The sequence below is a fragment of the Cheilinus undulatus genome, linkage group 4 (assembly GCF_018320785.1).
Source record: "Cheilinus undulatus linkage group 4, ASM1832078v1, whole genome shotgun sequence".
Taxonomy (NCBI): domain Eukaryota; kingdom Metazoa; phylum Chordata; class Actinopteri; order Labriformes; family Labridae; genus Cheilinus; species Cheilinus undulatus.
The window spans coordinates 9,880,762-9,902,515 of NC_054868.1; the positions used below are offsets into that span (position 1 = coordinate 9,880,762).

The 21,754-nt window shown below is 37.2% G+C and overlaps 2 protein-coding genes across 5 annotated transcripts in view; one reads left to right on the forward strand and one right to left on the reverse strand.

The window, feature by feature from the left end:
- krt222 (keratin 222) overlaps positions 1–2,347 on the forward strand; it is a 38,506-nt gene extending 36,159 nt beyond the window's left edge. For all 4 annotated transcript variants that reach the window (XM_041784178.1, XM_041784181.1, XM_041784179.1 and 1 more), the window contains one exon: positions 1,446–2,347. In XM_041784178.1, the coding sequence (XP_041640112.1) occupies positions 1,446–1,659 (214 nt within the window). In that variant the 3' untranslated portion in view covers positions 1,660–2,347. The remainder of the gene's footprint in view (positions 1–1,445) is intronic.
- A 4,532-nt stretch (positions 2,348–6,879) lies between these two features.
- LOC121508011 (tensin-4-like) lies at positions 6,880–19,854 on the reverse strand. Its single transcript, XM_041784469.1, has 13 exons — positions 19,713–19,854; positions 18,157–18,424; positions 16,887–17,217; positions 15,128–15,453; positions 14,932–15,027; positions 13,920–14,051; positions 12,685–12,777; positions 12,186–12,263; positions 11,932–11,994; positions 8,732–8,903; positions 8,541–8,609; positions 8,005–8,034; positions 6,880–7,835 (listed from the first exon to the last, which is right to left on the reverse strand). The coding sequence occupies exons 2-13, from the start codon at positions 18,401–18,403 to the stop codon at positions 7,694–7,696; spliced, it is 1,779 nt and encodes a 592-aa protein (XP_041640403.1). The 5' UTR covers positions 18,404–18,424; positions 19,713–19,854; the 3' UTR covers positions 6,880–7,693.
- Between the last annotated feature and the right edge of the window lie 1,900 nt (positions 19,855–21,754).

The following is a 21,754-nucleotide window of genomic DNA, read 5'->3' on the forward strand; positions in this document are numbered from 1 at the left end:
AGTACTATCACTGCAAAGAATCCTGATCATCAAAGGAGGAAATAAGGATTAAAGCCCTCCATGAATCCCCACGTCTATATACAAGTCTCCTTGTGCAATGAAAATCACATCTAAATATTAGTATGTCCATATTTACATGAAGTATCTTTTTGAATAAGGACACTTTAAAGAAGGCCTGCTAATGCACACTACACGTACTGCTAAACTTTATATTATTAGCTAACATCTCTTTTATATTTACTTTAAGATCCTTAATCATATAGTTTCATAGAGTCTATTTTTACTGTGTTTTTTATTATGTTTTTATTCTATGTCATGTTTTTAGCCTAAAATGTGCCACTTTTTGGGATATTTTATCTTGTGTTAAATTAACATGTTTTTTGCAGAAGTCAAGATGTCGAAGTCACTCTTTTGTGGATATGGTGCAAAAACTGAGAAGATCTGTGCTTATTCTGGTGCTTTTGATTGCAATTCTTACTATGTGGTTGTGCTCCTTAGTCTTGATAACCTGAAACACCAGATAGACTGTTTCATACACCAGTACATGCCGTATGTTTCACATTAATCTGGGAAACCTCCCATGCAATGCATTTGGGAAAGTTAGGAGTTTTCAAAAACTCCTCTGAAGATGATTAGATGAACATTCTGTCATAGGCCAATCAAAGTGACAAGACAAAATCAGGTAGTTGACATGCACAGCTCGGGTAATAACCTGAGCTCAACAGACAGGTGCTGTTATTGCCTATGAACAGGGAAGCTTGCTGGTGGATAAAACTCATCCTGAAGTTTGTCGGGAGAAGTGCAAAAACATCTTCTGTGCCAAGAGAAGCTCTCAGTGTGGCTTATTGCTCTTGTTTTAATAAAGAAATGTGGCCCGGTTTTGATAAATTGCTACTATCCTACAGCTACATCTGAGCTAACCAATACACTGGTGGCAGCCTTTGTTTTGTCGGCTTAGAGTACAACTTAACCCAAACGTAATTATTGCAAACTCATATCGAAGCAGTTTAGGAGAAGAGCGAAAACATCTTTTCCATCTTGAAAAGCTTTCGGTACTGTTCTTTGCCCTTTATTTAACAAAGACATCTTGTCTGATTGTGATAAAACTCTGCTTCAGAATGGCTACATCTGAGCTAATGGCTACATGAGTGGCAGCCACTGCTGCTAGCTTCCATTGCAGCTACCCCACCACATTTGTCAGGTCCATTTTCAGACCTGGCACAATCGTTTTAGTTTAGAGTTTTGCTAGATGGATATGACTGATGACAGACATGGAATCTGGCCAATCCATCTGCTTAGGAAGGTCAAAGTCATGCTGGATTTAACACACTAAACATTTTTAAACAAGTGAACCATATTGGATACATTAGCTTAAATTATTAAGAATTAATTAATTTTATCATCTCATCTCTGATCCTCATTACTTCTTACCTCTTTCCCACCAGGACGGAGAAGATCGATAAAGTGATCAAACAGTGGGAAGGCTCCTTCTTCAGAGGGAATCCCAAGCTGCGGAAGAAGTCAGTGTCTCTGCGCTTTGACCTACACATGGCAGCAGCAGACGAGGGCTGTGCCCAGACCAAACAGGACAGCCTCCCTGACGTGGAAGTGCGTCTCATCATGAAGCGGTCCCGCAGCATCCCAACTATCACTCCATAACCCTTTCACTGGAGATACAACACTGGTGTGCAGCTGTTTTTGGTAACGCTGATGATGTCGAAGTTACAGATATGTGTCATTTTCAGCTGGGGTATTCTCATCCATTCTTCACGCTTAGAATGAATTTCAGATTCATTGAACTTTGCATAACAACTGCTAAATTACGCTGAGATTTCATTACTTAAAACTTGGCAAGTAGACATCTTCCATCAGGCTTTAGCTGATCTAACAGCACCATTTTTACAGTGCCAGAAAACACATCAAATATATCAGACCCACCTTACAGAGGACAGCTGAAGAATATGATAATATCTTTGTCATCATTCTAGATCTAGTAAGTGTCTCTCAATATGTTGTTATTTGAGTGCAAGGTCAATAGACAGCTGAGATTATATCAACCACATTCTTAAGTACAGCAGCTCTTATAGTCACTTAGATCAGGAGACTGAGTGAAAAAAAATGCGATATACCAAGGTGTGGAGTCACAGATTACTGGTTGAGTTTTTCTCCTAAAGAGGCTGTACAAAGATGGATGGGGCCTCTGGTCTTAGGGAAGGGTTTGGATGGGGATGGAGATTTCCTTTTTTAAGTACCTGAATGTTTTTTCAGTTTGATTTTTGTTGATTTTGCTAAAGCACCTCCCACCTACCCTTAATCCTACAGAGCAGAACTTCAGTAAAAGACGTGATGAAAAAAAAATAATGGCTAAAATATTCCGAATCAGCAATTCATTCCATAGGAGGAAAAAATAATTTCTATATTGTGATTTTGTTTGTGAACTGGTTTCTTCTGTTATATCATGGTTTGGGTAACCACCTGATTCTGATTGGCTATAAATAACCCTCATAATCAGCATGCTGAGCACAGAGTTCCTGTAAAACTCAGTCAAGTTTTACTTGAATGATGCCAATTCATGTTAAGTCAACATTAATCCACCAGCACGAAGTAACATTAGCATAGTTATAATTGCAAGGACATTTCCTTTTAACTGGCAGATAAATAGCCTCCTGCCATGAATGTTTGAGGTTGTAAAGTGAGAAATAGAGAACGATGGAAAGAAAGAGATGGAAAAAGACAAAAACAGAAATTCAACTACAGTTAACTAATTTATGGCTATAGCATGCTTGCAGAAAGTATTCAGACCCCCTTCACTTTATAATTATTTTTTTTCTCTTTTTAATCTACACTCAGTACCCCATAATGACAAAGTAAAAACTGAATTTTAGATACTGTATGTTTGCAAAATTAAAAAAAGAGAGAAATATTGTATTGACATAAGTATTTTGATCCTTTACTCAGCACTTAGTTGACGCACCTTTGGCAGCAATTTTTTTGAATATGATGCAACAAGCTTTGTACATCTGGATTAAGGAGTTTCTGCCATTCTTCTCTGCAAATCCTCTCATGCTCAATCAGGTTGGATGGGGACCACCATCTTTAGATCCCTCCAGAGATGTTTGATAGGGTTCAAGTCAGGCCTCTTGCTTGGCCACTCTCAGACATTCACAGAGTCGTCTCTAAGCCACTCCTGTGTTGTCTTGGCTGTGTGCTCAGGGTTATTGTCATATTGCAAAGTGAACCTTCAGAACAGGTCCATTCAGCTTTCCATCAAGCCTAACTAGCCTCCCAGTGCCTGCTGCTGACAAACATCCCCACAACATGATGCTGCCACCACCATGCTTCACTGTTGGGATGGTATTGGGCAGGTGATGAATGGTACCTGGTTTCCTCCATAACGTTTAGAATTTAGGCCAAACAGTTCAATCTTGGTTTCATCAGACCAGTTCTTCAGGTTCTTTTTTGCAAACTCCATGCATTTTACACTGAGGAGAGGCTTCCGCCTAGCCACTCTGCCATAAAACCTTGATCAGTGGAGGGCTGCAGTGATGGGTGTCCTTCTGGAACTTTGTCTGGTCTCCACACAGGATCTCTAGAGCTCAGTCAGAGTTACCATTGGGTTCTTGGCCACCTCTCTTACAGAGGTCCTTCCTCACAGAATGCTCAGTTTGGCCAGGTGACCAGCTTTTGGAAGAGTCCTGGTTGTGCCAAACTTCTTCCATTTGAGAATTATGGAGGCCACTGGACTCTTGAGAACCTTCAGTGCAACCAGCCTTGCAACAATCGTGTCTCTGAGCTGGGGAGGAATGGGAGGAACCTGAGTCTGAATTTTTATGTCATTGTGATATTTCAGTTTTTTATTTTTAATTCATTTGCAAACATTTCTAAAATTCTGTTTTCACTGTGTCAGGATGGGGTATTAATGAAACTGTAGTATCAGGCTGCAACATAAAAAAATGGAAAAAGTGGGTCCATATACTTTCTGACTGCATTTTGATTTATTCAGGTCCAGGCTCTCAAGAGAGTTTGTACAAGGCCTTTAAGTGACAGAGCTATAAACATAACACAATGAGCAGTGGTGGTTTTACAAGAAGTGCTCCTGTTGTTCCACTTTTTCTGTTGTGAAAGTCTGGTATTAGAAGAAACACCAAAGTATGATAACAATATGCTGTATAAATGTGTGCTTGTTGTTCTAATTTTGTGCCCTGGCTTTTTAAAGAAAGATTTCTCTCATTTACCTGTGTGTTGAAAAATGCTTCTGTTGCAAAGACCCAAAGGGGAGAGTCATGATTATTTCAGGTAATGATCAAAACCTCAGGCTGTACCAAGTAAACAAGAGAATGGGCTGGATTCTTATTATGCTAAATCTGTTTTTCTATTCAAATTGTTTCTTCAAGCTGCTTCCAGTGCTACACACAGCCCAAAATGTTTCCATAAAAGTATTGATGTAGTAGATCTGTCACATAACTGGATAGCGAGCTAGTGATGCTGTAAAACATACTGTTGGATTATATTAAATTTTCTAAACTTTAGGCAGGATTACTGACTCTCAGTCACGTGCAAGCAAATTATTGTTGTGGCTCTGAGCTCAAAAATGTAATGAAGTGAGCAGTAATAACTCTACATAGTTACCAGATGGTATTTAAAATATGTTTCACCTACAGAGCTAGGGAAAAATAATCTCATTTGCTTAAGAAGCTTACAGGATTTCAGTGACTCTTCAGGTATTAGTCCAACCCTCAGGCATCACCTGGTTAACAGTGCTTTGAAAAGAAATTGTACATTGTGACTTTAACAACAATTAAATATATAAATCTTAGAGCTAGCACTTCTGACTATACTTGTGATGATGCCTTAGCAATGTCTGTAATTAAGGATTAATGGATTACACAGAAGCAGTTTGACTGTTCTGCCCTTCATGTCATCTGTTAATTACTTATAATCGAGAACTCTGGGGTATTTTCCATTCTATGAATGTTTAAATTGAAGCACACCATCTTCTATTAATTATGCACTTCGTCACACTTACTTATTAACAGTAAATTTAATTGCAACCACAAAAAGTATTATTTGAATGAAAGTTTTTGTGATGATATTGCTGCAATTAATACTTGGTCATGGGCCAATTTAAATTGAAATATTAAAGAGGACATATTTTAAAGGTGAAACATGATCTTCCTTTGCATCCCGATAATTTTGGTATGACCCCAAAAGCTTGCACTGCAGACTGGTACAGCACTTGGAAGAACTTTAGCACTGAGAGATATCAAGAGTGTGTGCATTTCAGGGGTCTTTGTCATTACACTTCATTGTATGTATAGTTAAAAAATGAATTTCCATCTAATGATGTAACTCCATTTGACACTGATCTTTAAAAGTACTGCTCACTGTGATCTTTACAGCAGTGAGGCCCTTTACACTCACCGTGTGTCTCAGAGAATTTAGATTCCCTGTCTTAACCAGAGGGGGGCAGTATTTGTAAATAGTTAACACTGCTGTGTATCTTCAATGCTCTACTCGGGTTGTGTAGCACATGCTATCTGTTACACCTTAGATTTACGAGTTTTTATGCTGTTAAGTTTTGAGTTGGCACCAAAGAAATGAAACCTAAGAAAAGGACTATTGTGCATTGCATTTGGGTGCCTCAGAGTATTTAAGGATATTATCTATGCAGTTCTGTGCTTGGGTTTGCTTTGCTTCATGAAGCACACTCTTCATTTTGGGAGCTCTGTAACTTCAGAATGAAGCATTATGCTTTTATCTAACAAATTATCATTTCAAATAAAAAAAGAAATACCTGCAGATTCTTGTGTTTTTTTTTATTTGCATCTTTATAAACTTAGTTTGACAGACCTGAAGACATCACCCACAACCTTATTATGCCTCTGATAGCCAAGGCTGAAGGCATCATGTTTTCATGTTGCCTGTCCATCCGTCAGAACTCACATACGTCCATCTGTACGTCTTAAGATTTCCATGACAGGTCTTCTTCAAACTTTACATGAAAGTCCACTCTGACTCTAGGATGTACTGCAGTAAGTATCAGCTGGTGGCTTCATCAGCTTTCCTGTCAGCCCCCTGAAGATTATTGAGTTCACTAAATCAGTGGAGGAAAAAAAATCTGCTATTTAGGGTATCTTTTTTCTTTAAATCACCAAAGCTATTAAAGTTACCCCCCCCCCCCCAAAAAAAAGACTGAAGCAGTTTTATCCTAAAATTTAAGTCTGATGAGTTTAAAAGAAATCCATTTGTCAGCCCCCACAGTGAAGAACAAAACTGCCTGATAACCCCTGATGTACTGGTTAAATGCTTTAAGGCAGTGGTGTCCAAATTTTAACCACTGAGGGCCTCGTATGAAAATATTTTAGGATGGTGGGGCCACTTTCATTTGCCTCATCTTGAGGAAAGTAAAGTTAGTAAAACCAATCTTATGATGGTTAAGATATGCTTAGTGATTGGGTATACTTAAATGGATAGATAGGGCTAACAAGGCAAATAGACAATCATTTTAAGGATTTTAGGGAGGCCAATCAGATTTTAGTTGGCCCTGGTTGGCCTTGGAAAATACTGTCTCTAAAACACCATCAGTACTACTTAGTAATCCATCAGGGCATTATAAATCAAAATACTGTTATCATATTGGTTGCCAATATGTTTTCTGTTTACAGTGTTGTCTTCATCTAGTGATAAAAAACTCAAATCAATACTTCCATCTTGTCAAAATGTTTATTTACAGAATTAGCATGACAGCGCTGCCTTCTGCTGAAACCAAAAAGTACAATACAGCACAAGCTTCATGTTGTGGACTGTATTTTATTTGATGTTAGATACATCATACGTCAAAGTCATTGGGCCCAAAGGTCATGACCTCATGTCATCAATGTCGGTACCATGAACATGATTTGCTTCAAACTTTGCACACATGCCCACCATAGCTCAAGTAAGGTCATTAGGCCTAAGTTCATACGAAAACCACGCCATCTCTTTTCCCTGAACCATTGCTGTACTTTTACTTTCCCTCTGCCCCTCTCTCTTTTTCTCTGTCGGGTAGAAACAACAGTAAGCATTTACAAAGATGAGTTAAACAGTTGAGCAGGTTTATTTTTCGTTATAATTGTAGAAAAAAATACAATGATATACATTAAACATGATAAAGTTAACAGTGCATTGCCGTAAAATAAATACATTTGAAATATACAACCAGGGTATCTGCCGACTGTTGGGATGAATTGAAAGAACATTACCACATGGAAGATACTAATCTTCAATTTTGTTGATAAAAAACTTCAAATCCCTCATTATTTTATTTTTGATAGAGTCAACTAGTGCAGATTTAGACTTCAATTTACATGAGGTTAATAGAAACTTCTAATCAACTGATTTTCTTGTCTTGAACTGCCTTTTTGGTGTCATTTTGTACAAAAACATTTTGCATACATACTTTTTTACACTAGGTACTGCATTAGTGTTGTTAATTTGCTTTAGCAGTATAACAGACAGATTAACTGTCAGTGAGTCATGAAAATCACGTCACTGTTTCATGTTATCGCTTGTTCTGATCCCACCAAGCCATGTGTGGTCTGTAAAAGCTTTTCCAGTTTGACAAGCTGTGATGACACAAGCCAGGAAAGGTTTATTGGAGGTATGTAATATTATATGTAGAGAGACCCTCAAGTCCTCATACTGTCATGTTGTTTCAGTTCTTGTTTGTCTTTGCAATGGCGGACTGAATAACCTCAATGGCATTGTTGCAAGGCTGCAGGGGGTCGTACTCTGCAAAAACGTGGCAAACATTCTCCATACCAGCCTCGACACCTTTTGCTACAAAGCCAAACATCCTGCCAGGTGAAAGAACAAGAGATTAGGTTAGATTTTATTAGTCCAACATTGAGGAATATGTGTTTTTAAATGTATAAATCAGTTTCAAATGAACCTGAAACCCACTGGGGGTTACAATGGATTAAAAACAAAAGCCTATTAATGTAAGCAAGTGAAGTAAATAATTACCTTGCACCAAAACTGGCACCCCTCGTCCACCTGTAAGGCAAAAAAGATAACATTGAAGGTGTGATTTACTTTAAAAGTCTGCATAAGCTTTGTTGGAAAAATGCCTGTCAAATTTTACAGTGCTGCTGATTTTAATGCTGCACTATAATGTTATTCAACATGTGTGTTAAATCAATCAGACTTCTGCATCCTTTTTAGATGACCCAGAATTAAGTTTACTAGCTGGATGCTGGACAGCAAAGTGCAATTTAGCCATTGCTACTGTCTGTCTAACATGCTGAATGTTTATATCATATCTTCCAAACTTCTAGAATGACTGCTATGTGCATCTGCTAGCCAATAGAGTGCAGATTCACTGATAGTATAACTGGGGCTAGAACAGATTTATTTATTTATTTAAAATACTTGAAAAGCCAGAAGGCCTGCATTAAAAATGGGGGAAAAGAAGAATCAACATATTCATTTACTGAACTGTGTACTACCAGAGATTGTCTCATGTTTCTTAAATTGAGTCATTTTGATTACAGTATACTCACAATCGTTTGTCAGGATCTTCACCACTGTAGCTGAGCAGGTGAGAAGGGTAATGCCGTCTAAAGAAGAGTCTGAGGAGAAAAAAGACAGTCTGTAAAAAAAGGTTGCACTCAAACATAAAAACCCCAATTATTGTTTTGGGACCTGTAGGTAAAATCTCAGCAGCAGGCTGGCAGGATGTGTCTTTTCTTACTTCCTGTTGATATCTGTCAGCGTGACACCTTTCACAGAGACCTTCAGGTTCACTATGGTGGGTGCGAAGGAGCCTGGGGCCTTCTGGAGTGTGGATGACACCGCCTTCTGCACAGCACAAGGGCCAGTCAGCATCTCAGTGGAGACAGCATTCAGGTAGACAAAATTTGAAGCTATGGAAGAAACAACAGTGGAAATGTGGTTAGACACAAAGACAATGCTAATTCATTAAAATATCCAGTATAGTAAAGTTTGAATTTCATTTGGGGAAGTCCCAGCAAACAATCACCTCCTCAAAACACTCCAGTTTTTTCCATGAGATGTAGCCTATTACTCATTGTGAGTATTCTCTACTGAAAATACGAAAAAAAAAAAGGCTTTTGCAGCTGGTGTTAAATTACTTTGTCTGCCACCTACACTACCACAGAAGTTTCAGATGTTTAGTGCTGTGCAGAATGAGGAGTCTTTCCTCCAATGAACAATTTCATCAATTTCAGACCATCCCATTACCAGCTTAAAACTCCTCTGAGAGCAGAGTACTTTAAGGAGGTTAAATAAGAAAATTAAAAAGCTTTAGTCATGACACTTTTAAAATATTTGTTACTTTACATTTATTTGACCTGTAAGTCCCATTCAGCTTCCAACTCTACTTTGCTGGGGAGACCTGACCAAGGTATCCAAAAGCAAAAACCAAGCTTTTTAAAATATTAAAAGGTAGGCTATTCAAGTACAAATTATCTATGATATTCTGAAATTAAAAAGATAGAAATGTGTCTCATTTTAGCCTGGTTGGAAGTTTTTCCATAGCTAATTTGCATGGTAGAAAAAGGCAATCTATATAATTGGATGTAGCCTAACTGGAAAGAATGGAAGCCCATTTCTGCCACATAAAAAATGACAGTCAGGCAATTCTAATAAAGGAAAGTAAGAAAGCAAAAAAAAAAAAAAAAAAAACATCTTAAGTCACAATTATTGGGTAAAAATAAAAATATATGAGGAAAAAGTTTAAGTTATGAAAAAATGTTAAATTATGAAATGGTCAGACAAATTGTTGAGGAAAAAATTAAAAATCTGAAATACAACGTTATAACTATGAGGTAAAAGTCAAATTATGCAAAAAAAAAAAAAAAGCTCTAATTATGAGACAGAAGTCAAAAATATGACATATTAAGTAAAATTACAGGAAAGAAAGTCATGATAATGACAAAAAATAAAAATTATGTGATAAAAAGTCATAATACTCAGGTTTAAAAGTCAAAATTATGAGAAAAAGTCCAGATTAATAAATAATTATGCAAAATTATGAGGAAAAGTTTGAGGTAGAAGATATCAGGTAAGAATTTTAAGAAAACACCTAGTTTGGAATTATGACATAGTAAGACATAATTTTGAGAAAATTCTGAGATGAAACATCATAATTATGAGAAAAGAAATCACAATTACAAGATAAAAGTCAGAATTATGACCTAAGAATTCATAACCATGCAATAAAAAGTCACCATTATGAGATTAAGTCCAAAATATGAGAAAAAAGATGGAATTATGAGTAAGCAAGTCATAATTATTAGTTAAATAAATCCTAGAAATGAGATAAAACGTAAATATTTTGAGATAAAAGTCCTAATTCTGAGATAGCTCAAAATTATGAAGTCATAATTATGATATAAATTCAAAACTATGCAAGTTAAAGTCAAAATACTAATGTTAAAAGTCAAAATTATGAGATGAATAAATCATAATTTTGAGAAAGTAAGTTAAATTTTTGACATACAAATTCGACATTATTGGATAAAAAGTCAAAATTCTGACTTACCCTCTCATAATTATGACCTACCATCTCATAATTTAGACCTTTTAAAAAGTCTTATAATCATGACTTAACTCATACTTTCGATTTAAAATGTCATCATTTTTACTTTTTTTTCCCCATAATTATGATTTTTCTGTGTCATCATCTTGACACCTTTTCTCATAGTTATGAGTTACTTTCTCATAATTTCGATTTAGGATTTATTTCTTTTTCTTTTTTTTAGAATTGCCAAGCTTTCATGTTTTTTTCTTTGTTAAGTGGCAGAAATGGGCTTCCACAGCAAATGCCTGTTTTCTTAATTTCTAATGTTTTTAATTTTAATGCCTTAATTTCTCTAAAATATTTTACTTACATTTGAATAGAGTAAGTACATCTACGCTAGTTGGCTACAAGCTGGTAGTAGAGTATGTTACAGCTAGTAAAGATATTAATGCATTACAACAGGACAACAGTTCTGGCATGGCTGACGGGAAGCGTCATTATTACACAATATCACAGAAGATGGGGTGGTGCTGTTCAGAATATCGTCACTGCATTCTGATTCACTCATGGCTTCATGCCAATGATAATCACAGCAGTGATGGTGTCCAAAATAATACCAGTATGATATTGCTGTCCAAGCAGAAAAAAGTAGTCGTGAGCAGCAGTTAAAAGTACATAAACTACAGATAACTCACAACTCCGCCAACTCAGCTCGTATCATATTTTCACAAAATCTATACTTTTGCCTTACGAAAGGACTGAGAACTCCTTGCTGAGGCGGATTGATACTTACTGTAAAAAGTCAAAGTGTGCTGTTGAGTAACGGTAGGAACTAACCGTTGTCTGTCTGCGGTTATTCGAGACACCTATTTGTTTTATCTTGTATAGTTTGTCGTGACTGAAATTAGATAAAAATGTATGTTGTCGTTTTCAGCATAGCCTGAAGTCAGCAAGCTGGAGTGAAAATAGGCGACACTTAAGCTTTAACAATAAAATATTCACGGCTGTTCTTCATTTAGGACCTTTTTTTTTGAAAAGGGTCATAAAGCTGTTCATTTTGAGCTAAGTAGCTAGCTAACCAATCTTAATTACCGTGCTGTTACGACTACGGCTACCATCTGCTTTAGTTACTGACAAAGGACAATTTTAACAATCCAGAAGATGAAAAGGTAAGTAAATTTGCAATGAAAAACCTGTCTTTCCGTTTTCTTGCGTCATTAGCCGGTGGAGTATGGGCTAATAATTATTGCTAACGGTTGTATTTTTTACTTTTCTGCAGACCATATCCTGTTAGTACTTTGTAGGTATTGCATAAAAGTTAACGGTAAAGCTACTGTGAGCAACAAATAGTACAATTATTATATATTTACACATAACCAGGGCTTATATTCTTTGTGATTTAATCCTACCTGCTTTACTCTTATCCTCTGATTCTGGTTTGTCATTTGTCCTCTCGTCAGTGGCACTCAATTCTGAGGAGGGAAATACATTAATTTCTCGTTTTTCGGCAGTTTTGCTTTCTCAAATATTGACAACAAAAAGAAAGAATATATATATATATATATATATATATATATATATATATATATATATATATGTATGTATGTGTATATACGTATGTGTGTGTGTGTTTATTTAAAGATGTGTAGCAAAAGCACCTCACCTTGGGAGTGTAGCTGTAGCCTACATGGTAAAGCATAAGCAGAGACTGTGTGCTGGTAAACCAAGGCAGAAAGACTACCTGCAAAATAAAACAGAATTTTTGGTCAAAATAGTAAGACAAAAACAAAAAGGTAAGACAAAACTTTAAGCTAATCAGGGTTCCCATGTATCCTTGAAACCTGGAACCCCTACAGTAAAGCATTTTGTGGAAGCAGTTACTAGTGCAAGTGCTGTACTGCTCACACCCACAGGCTCTTGTCGGTAAGAAAACAGTCACCATAGATTCTGATAAAGGCTCTGTTTTTGTCAGAACATGCCCTGAGAACTTGACATTCCTTTGCATAATGAAAGAGGTTTGTCCACACCTTTAGGGCCCAGACATGACTGACTCAGTCCTGGTGTGGTAGACAATATCTGCACCCATACTGAGTTGGTGATTTCATTTTCCATGGGTTGTGGATTTGCAACATGTAGGTGTTCATGTAGTCAATTTTACTTACCGAAGTATGGTTCCTGAGAAGAGCCTTTGATGCGTACGCCCTTAGCTGATGATTCAATGAGGAAGTGTCTGACAAGGTCTGAGCTGCTCTCTCCTGTTTTAAAGACAGAAAAATGTTAATGGTCATGATTTTCATGCTTTTTGTGGTGTAAATATTTTAATACAGAGGCGAAAAGATAAGAAAAGATGGCCCTCTCTACATATCCTGGTTGAGTGATGTTAAAAAAAGCAACATTCATTATTTTACTCAACAAACGTTGATCATCCCAATATAATTTTTAATTTTTGCAAAAGTGAAAATGTGAATAGAAATATATTTATGTCAATAGTTCTGTGCAACACAAAACAATATTGGATAATCTTCCTTGATCATGTGGCAGGATGTGTTCATCTGGAATTCAGTTCCAACACAGAAATTGATCCTAAAAACTACCAAGTTTATAGAAAAACATGAAACCCTGCTCTCAGTAAACACCTTTTTATTTTTACACCTCAGTTTGTAGGATGCAGCGAGGAGACTCAGTTGGCCTGCTGCTGGTTTTGTTAAATGGACTCAGTGTTCTATGCAGTCATCTTATTACTTATTTAAAGTTTAAACTTTTCCAAATTGTTCCTAAAAACATGAAAGTTTTAAGGAAAGATAGTATATTTACTTGCTTCTACTGAGGATAATTATGTACTGTAATTATTGTTGAGGGATAATGTAACAGAAGACTATTGTGACTGACATCCTAACCCTACTTCTCCACTCAGAAATCGTCTCAGTTCCCGACACAACGCTTGCATGTCTTTCATATCCTGCATTCCTGTAAAACAAATACAAATCTGCAAATGAAGCTAGCCGCAAAATTGTTTTGTGAGTGAGGTCCATTTTTCCCTCTTTGATTGCTTACACTGCCATAAACAGCTGGCTTTCTTTGTGTTTACACAGTGTATACTGCGGATGGAAAAAATAACAACACTGTCTCCTACTTCACCACCGATAGCTGGATGTCAGCAGACATGCCCATTCACATCAGCACAGTTGGGTAAGTGATTTTGTGTGCCTTTCAGGCTCCACCATAAACAAATGACGACAGCAGCACTGTGTTACGCTATGTTTATGCTTGTTGTCTGTTATAAAATTCAAGACCTTTTCTTCCTCTGTTTTTCCTAACACTGCTTTAACCTTTATAATGGCAAACCATAATTCAAAGCAGGCATTGGTCAGGTGCTGTACTGACAGTAAAAGTTTACCTGGGTAGGCATTTGAAGTGATGTTAGCAGACGTTTGGTTAACTTTCATGGCCAGACCGAAGCAGCCTCTGTAGGATGTGCTGTCTCTCACCACAAATGTTCCTGGTTCTTTGTCTTTTACCAGGGCTTCAGCTGAAAGAATAAAAGACAAAATTAACCGGATGACTATTTCTATTTAGAGGATGTGGTCACTATTATGTCATCCACTGGCTTGTGGACTATTAATATAAGGCTTAAACTTGAGCTATTGCCATTCAATGAAATGACCACATGTGAATAAAATGGATGGCAAAGAATTGGTATCAAGCCACAGCCTCCAGTGTTGAAAATAATAACATTTGGGAGATGTAAAAAGCTGCAGTTCCTCCAGCTGCAAAAACCCCCCAGAGACAAAAGACCCATTTTGGCAGCAGAAATAAACATGTTTAAACATTCAATCAATATTTGTTTGTTTGTTTTTCTGTTTGAACAGTGCATGTCTTAAGTGGCTCATACTGATGATTAATTGTTTTTTTTTTCATCAGTGTTGAGTATATTAAAGCTAAGTATTATTTATAAATAGAGGCTTGGCTGATCTGACTAACAGTAGGATTAATATAGCTGTTTGCAAGTAGGCTTAAGGCCTGTCCATTCTCCACCTCTCTGTCTGCAACTAGGCTGACTCAAAGTTAGTTTGAGGTAGCATTTCAATTTGACAACCGCTGTTGCTGAGCTTCAAAAACTCTGCCCCTGAATCCAGTGGGCGACATCTTTGAGACCAATTTTAAGTTTTATTGAATGTGTGACTGCTGCAATTTCTGTAGTTCTGTAGTTCCTATAGCTTATATTGGCTTAGAGGCAAGTAACATTAGCTGTTATAGTCATGATCTAATTATTTTGAATTTTAGCTATATAGCTATATATAGTCCAACTTCAGCAAGCCATTTAAACCCTGATCTTACAGTATTCTAATCTACAAGGTTTAAGAAAACCTGCTACAATGTGTTGAATGAGATTTCTTTAGATTTCTTACCTTCTGTTCTGCTGATATGTGGACGGAACCAAAACTTTGAGGTGTCCATGACAAACTTCATTGAGGGCTGGCTGCCATTGAAATGGGCTTGGAAACCTGTTATCATTAAAAGAAAAGAATATATGACAGCCTGGTTAAGGAGACATTTTAGTAGCTGTTTGCAAGATAGAGCTTTAGGACATTTTATGCGACTCACTGTGAGGAGTACTGGGCTTTGAGTTGAACGCAGATACTTTCTGTATCAGGTCTATTTCTGGTCCCAAACAAAGTTTTGTCGGGTCTGGCTGGATTGTGCCATTGACAAGCAGTACAGGTATATCAGTCAAAGATCCAGACAGTGAAGCAGGACTGCTCTGGACATCATGCTGCTCTTGTAGAAGACCTCTCCTTATTAGTGGGGGCTTCTCTGGGCTGTGCATGTTATCGGTTGACCTTGTTCTGGATCCATCACTGAAGGAGCTAGAAGTACGGGTGAGGATGGACTCAAGGGTTTCAGGGTCTTCACTGGTTAGGGAGAGGTTGCTGTGCAGGCAGAAGGAAAATATATATATTTTGATTGAAATGGTTAGAGAGATTGAATGAATGAAAAAACAATATGGCAATATCTATGTGGGCTGTGCACCAGTTTTGCACCAACGATATTATGCCAAGCTTCTCAGAAAGCTGCTATCCTATGCAATTGACTTCATTTAAGAATATTTATATTATTTGAAGATTATTTTGCACTGTAAACAAAATCTGGCCAAGACTAAGATTTGGCCAGCCATGATGCTTTGATATATAATGCAGATGGTGTAAGCAACTTTGAATGCAATATCTCTCATACCTGTAAAATACATTTTGTATAATGTAGTGACCTTTATGACCCAAATGTTACTGTTGGTTCTATAGAAAATCCCTGTTGTCATTTTTATTTAATCAAATCTTCTGGATCATCAATGCTTGTCTGATGCCTGTGACACAAGAATCTGCTTGAAAACTGATCCCCATTTCAGCAAGTTTGAATATTTTAATCATTGATAGACTTTCTGTTGTCATAAACTTACATTTATTTTGAACCGTGGCTACTTTCCTCCAAAATGGCGCCCAGGTAGCTGATGTGCCTATCAGTGTTAATTTCGTCGACTAAAACTGGTTAAAAATGTTCGTCGACAGCCTTTTTTCCATGACAAAACTAGACTAAGACTAACAAAATAGATCTGTGATGACTAAAACTGACAAAAAGTAACTTTAGTTTTCATCAAGATGGCTAAGACTAGACTAAAATGTAATGTAGTTTTTGTCTGACATCCTAAATCTGTTATATTTTTCTACTCTTGGTAAAGTTGTCAAAAGAAACAACGCAGCTGTATCTCTTCTGTCTCTCGGCTGTAGAGAGGATAACCCTAACCCTAACACTAACCCTAACTAAAAAGGATAGAAATTACTAAAATGTGACTAAAACTAAAATGCAAGTCATTTTAAGACTAAAACTAGGACTAAAATGAAAAATAGCTGCCAAAATTAACACTGGTTCCTATAAACAATAGGGGCCCAGGTGACATCTACTTGTATATCTAAAGCCAAAATATTTTTTCTGTACTGTATGCCCTGTAAAATATTTTTTATGCTTACATATAATAAAAACATACACACTTATCTCAGACAAGCCCATATTGAATGGACACTTGCATCAGGCAGGCTCAACAACAAATCACATCCCATATTATTTTTACTTTGTACTCATTACATTGATCAAATAAAGTTAAAATAAATTGTTGATTTTTGATGCAAGATCAAATTTAAATTGATGTATGTGAAATCACAAGACCATCCCTTTTGGTGCTCTGTGAAGCCAGTAAACTGGCCTTGGTCTGCCTTTGAGTATTTAACTGTTATTATCAAAGAGCTTGAAAGACATGCAAGTTTATGACTTTTCTAGCCTGACCAGGTTTATTTCTAGTTTTGAGCTTTACCTGCCGAGGATGTAACTGGTGTCTGAGCATGTTGACATGGAAAGAAGCGAGGTGGTACTGTTTCTGTTGGAAGGAGACAATCGTAGGCATCCTGTGTCTGACTTTGATGAAGGATTTCGTCGGGGTGCGCTTCCAAATGGGAGAGGAGGCAGTGAAGATGTTGGGGAACTTGAGAAGACAAGTGTACCCTGAGGACTGTAGCTGAGACTGCTGTTTGTAGGGATGGGTACACTGGGTGATGTACATTGCAGCCCAGTGGGAAAGGAGCAGGGCTTACATCCTCTTGGGACCAAAATGCAGTTAGAGATATCTTCATCTGAGCAGGAGTCATCTGAGGATTAACAGGAAATTTTAGACCAAAAAGTGCCTTTTCCATAATTCCCAGAATTTATGCTTTGGTAGTCTCTTAGCAAAATGGGCTGGACTTCTGTATGTAAACATAGAGCTGCTAACACTTGACTGACAAAGACACTCATATTTCTCATGCTGAGACCTGCTTGCAAATCTCTGGCTAGTCCTTCCAAATCAAATGCTTTAAATGTTCACTTCTGCTGTTGCGAGGATACAAAGTCACTTAGAGGAGTCCAAACTTGTTCCTGTGCACTTGATGATCTGTTTGCCTTTCTGTGGTTATGGGTGCTGATGGGATTTTAGTCTCAAAAATGCATGAGCCAGACAAAGCTTCTACAACCAATGTTACATAGTAATGACTAATGAATAGAAATAGTGAAATCTATCTGTGACTGAGGGTGGAAACACTGTGTTCTGCAATCAAAAGAAGGTAGGAAGTTTTTTCTTTTACCATCTTTACCTCTGTGGTATTTTTCTTTATACTTGTTTTTTTTTTCAAAGAGCCCAGCACTCATAAACAAAGAATCGACATCTTTTAGAAAATATGATAAACAGGAAATCTATTTCGTCGCTTTGTTGACTTGTGTGTGCACTTTCTGTTTGCTCTAAGTGAAGAAACCATCGTACCACCCTTAAGTGTGACTATTTGATGAACCTCTACGTGTTTGCAACTTTACATGTGCAGCAGGGTGTGGTGCTAGTCTGGGCGGTAATCCCAGAACAGCTGAAGTGGTGCAATTATCCCATGGTAAAAAAAAAATCCCAAACAGGGAGGGTAAATTTCCAAATCCCCAGGCTATGTGTACTTTTTTTTTTTAATCAGGGTGACTATGGTTTAACATGCTCCCTGTCACACCTCTACAGGTTAACAAAGAGGAAATCATCTTTGATGCACAGCAGCTTCACTGTTGTATTGTACCTGTGGTAGGACTGGTGGATGAAGGGCTTTTGTTGACCTGAATGGGTTCAAATGTCGGATCAAGGTCCAGCATGAGCTGGTTAAGGTTATCCAGAGAAATGTCAAGGTCATCATGGTTGCCACTGGGTTCCATGAGACCGAGATGTTGACGAAGGGCCTTCTGGGCTGGGTCCAGGCGGATAGTTTGACCCACTCTCAGAACATGATTGGGTATCATGTGGGACATGCCTTTCGCTGCAGGCATCATGGTATATCAGTTCACAGTTTTCTGGGATGATAAAGAACAGAGATACAATAGAGAGAGATCAGTTACACTGCATTCATGGAAATAACAGCCTTGTTTTTTTCTTTTACTTCAAAACTGAGCCAGCTAACTTTCTTTTCCCCACTTACCATATTCATTTATCTAGCCACAAAGGTTGTCAGAATTGTGGATACTTGGAATTTCTTGATGCCATGTTTCAAACAATATATTTTGTTATTTTAATCAACAATAGCTCTGAAATGTAGATGTAGAAGCTCTAAAAATTACTACTACTTAATTAGGAGGAGGATCAGAAAAGCAGGAATAAATCCATCAATAATTGCAAGCAAACTCCTACACACCATCTTAATAGCACTAATAAGTTAGTATTGTTTCAGTACTGTATTTGTGCAGTTGAGAAAGCATGTTTACTTGAAATTTGACTGCAAACAAGAAATTACCCTGTAATGGGTGGCTAGAACTTGCATTTTGAATACTATTAAGATGCATATCAATTATCTGACTTTTACTAGAATCATATTGAAGTTTAAAATTCTGCTCTCATGACATCTCTGCAACTAAACACAAAAACAAGTCTAAAGTCTTTTCTTGTTGTAATCATTGAGGAAATAACTCACCAACTTTTGCAGTGCATTAACATTTGTGACATCTCAGAATAAGAAAGAGGCCTCTTAGTTGTCTAAGTGCATGAACTGTCAGTCAATAGTCAGTGGATTAAGTAAGTACTTGTAGCCCAGGATTTCCTAGCTGTATTTTAGTCCGTACAAAAACACTGAGAGAGAAATGACACAAGCTGAGTAAAAGTCTTACATCACTGATATGAGCATGAACAGCACGGGTGTGTCACATTATGTGGGATGGTCAGCTCATGCTGTGTCTCTCTTTTCCCTGCTTCAGACGAGGTGCGGCACTTTGTGAGTCACCAAGGTGACTGGTGGTTGCCATGAAAACAGCAGTGTTTTCTAACAACAACTAAAGCTTTTGGGGTGAATGTAGCAGTATGGAAAGTTGGTCTAAAGAATATGCATGTCTTGAGGAAAAGTACAGATCATATGCAACCTTGTTTTCTAGCAATGCTAACTATCACAAGAGGAACATAGAAACTGCAGTGCTGTTTATGAGTTATTTTAAAGCATTCATGCAGCATTGAAACAGATTTACTTCACTAAAACCTGCTGCCATAATCATGATAATAGATAAAAGATAAACAAGAAAAAATACCAGACTGGTAATTTTTGAATGAACTACAAATGAAAACATTTCTTTCTGTAGATGAAAAAATTCACCTTACCTTATCTTCTGTTGGTTCAGTAGTAGTGCCTTTTAACTCTCAGATTCTTTACTGTTTTACTTCCCCACTTAGTGTGTTGCTTGCTTTTATTAATAGAATCCCAGCCCATTTCCCTCTAAGCCTATCAGCAGCTAGAATTCCTAATTCCGGTGGCTCCCACTGATGATGTCATTCTGGCAGTGTAAAGTTTATGGCTGCAGGGCTAATATTCCCAGCAGTGAAATCAGGTGAGCAGCTACACAGAACTACAACTGATACAGTTGTTTCCAAAGAAGTAAGGCGTAAAAGATTCAGTCACATTACAGTTACTATTGTGCTTACAAGCAGGAATTATGCTGATGATACGGCTGCTGTGTTAATGAGGATTTGGTATATTATTATTAATACTGCATGTCACTCTACTCTTGCTGTCTTTTACAACCTTAAATTGAAATGATGTCTTCAGGTAAATGCTGTTGTATGCTGTGTTTTTTTTTCCAGAGTGATTTTCAGTGCATCTTCTCTTTCACAGCTTGATTTAGTCCCACACTTTCAGTGAAGTACTTATAAAATATTAACAAAATATGAACAAAGTCAGGGTATTTGCTTTATCTGTTACCTCCTATGTTTGTTCTGTTTGACAACTGTGTTCCCATGTTGTCGCTTTATAGCTCTGATAATATATTTTCCCTACTGTCCATGTAACAGATATCTTGTTTATTGATTGTGCAATAAAATCAATCAGTGTTTTGGACTGCTAAGAGATGATTTGTCTGGATTGTCTAGTTTTTATCAGAATTGTAGCATATTAGTGAAACTCTGTGCCATGCCTGATGGTGTTTAGTTGTCTTCTTCTTTAGGGTATCTGCTCAAGTCTATCAACTTTTTTCTTTTCCTTACAATTCAGCATCACTTCCTAAACATTCACTGTGCTGTTTTTGCATTCATCTGTGTTGGTATGTGTTGGTTTATTCTCAAATTGGAGTTTGGATTTGACTGGCTGGCCTGTTTTCCCTCACATTTCTTTTCAGATTAAAAAAATGTTTTTGTATGCATGTCTTTTGTGTTACTATTGAGATTTCAGTATTTATTTGTTTGGTGTATTTTGCAGTTCCATAAATTTCACATGTATTTACTCATGTCTAAGCAAGGTACAGTAGAACTTCACGCAAAGAATACCTTTTTAGTTTTAATGCTAATTTTATACACAAAGGCATGTGTCCTTTGTTCTGGTAGGGATTTTATTTCATTTTACATTTGTTGAATTTTAAAAAAGGGGAAAAAGGAAATGTGTAATGTAAGCACATTGTTTGGTCTTTGGCCCTCGACCTGTTCATTTGTTTGTGTTGCTGTATGACCAGTTTAATTGGCTTAGCTTGGGTCAAGTGCATTTTTTGAGTAACTATGTATTGGTGGTAGAGCTGATCGTCTCTCAATTTGTGGATTGAGGGTTTGATCCATGTTGTGACTTGGGCGACACACTTAAGCTTAACCACTGCTGCGTCAGTGATGTGAATATGAATGTGAATGTCAATATGATTTACCAAACATCAACGAAAATTTTGAGTTGTGACAGTCATCAGTTGATCTAGATGATACTTTGATGCAAACTTTAACATCTCCATGTTGTCTTTGAAGCTTTTCAGTTTTGTAGGTAGGTAGGTACTTTATTGTCATTGCAGATTTCTACACACCTAAATGTAGTTTGGCAACTCTCATCATTTTAGCAGCATCAGTCAACAGTTTATAAATGACAAAAACAGTTGCTCAGAAATTAAAATATCCAGGGCATGGTTCACCTTGCAAAGCAGATAGATTTGCCAGTCTGTCATCAGGGAAATCCATCTTGCAGTTCCCCAGTCTGAAACAGTTGCACCATGTATGAGAACGGACCAGACCAATCAGGGTCATTTGAGGAGAACGAAACGGTAGCTACAGGCTGGTTTAGTTATACTGGAAGCTGATCGCAATGGCTGCAGCCAGTGTAACCTTTAGCTCAGATGTAGTTATATTATAAAGGCAGTTAAATCAGAACTGAGACACATTTTTTATTAAAAAAAAGA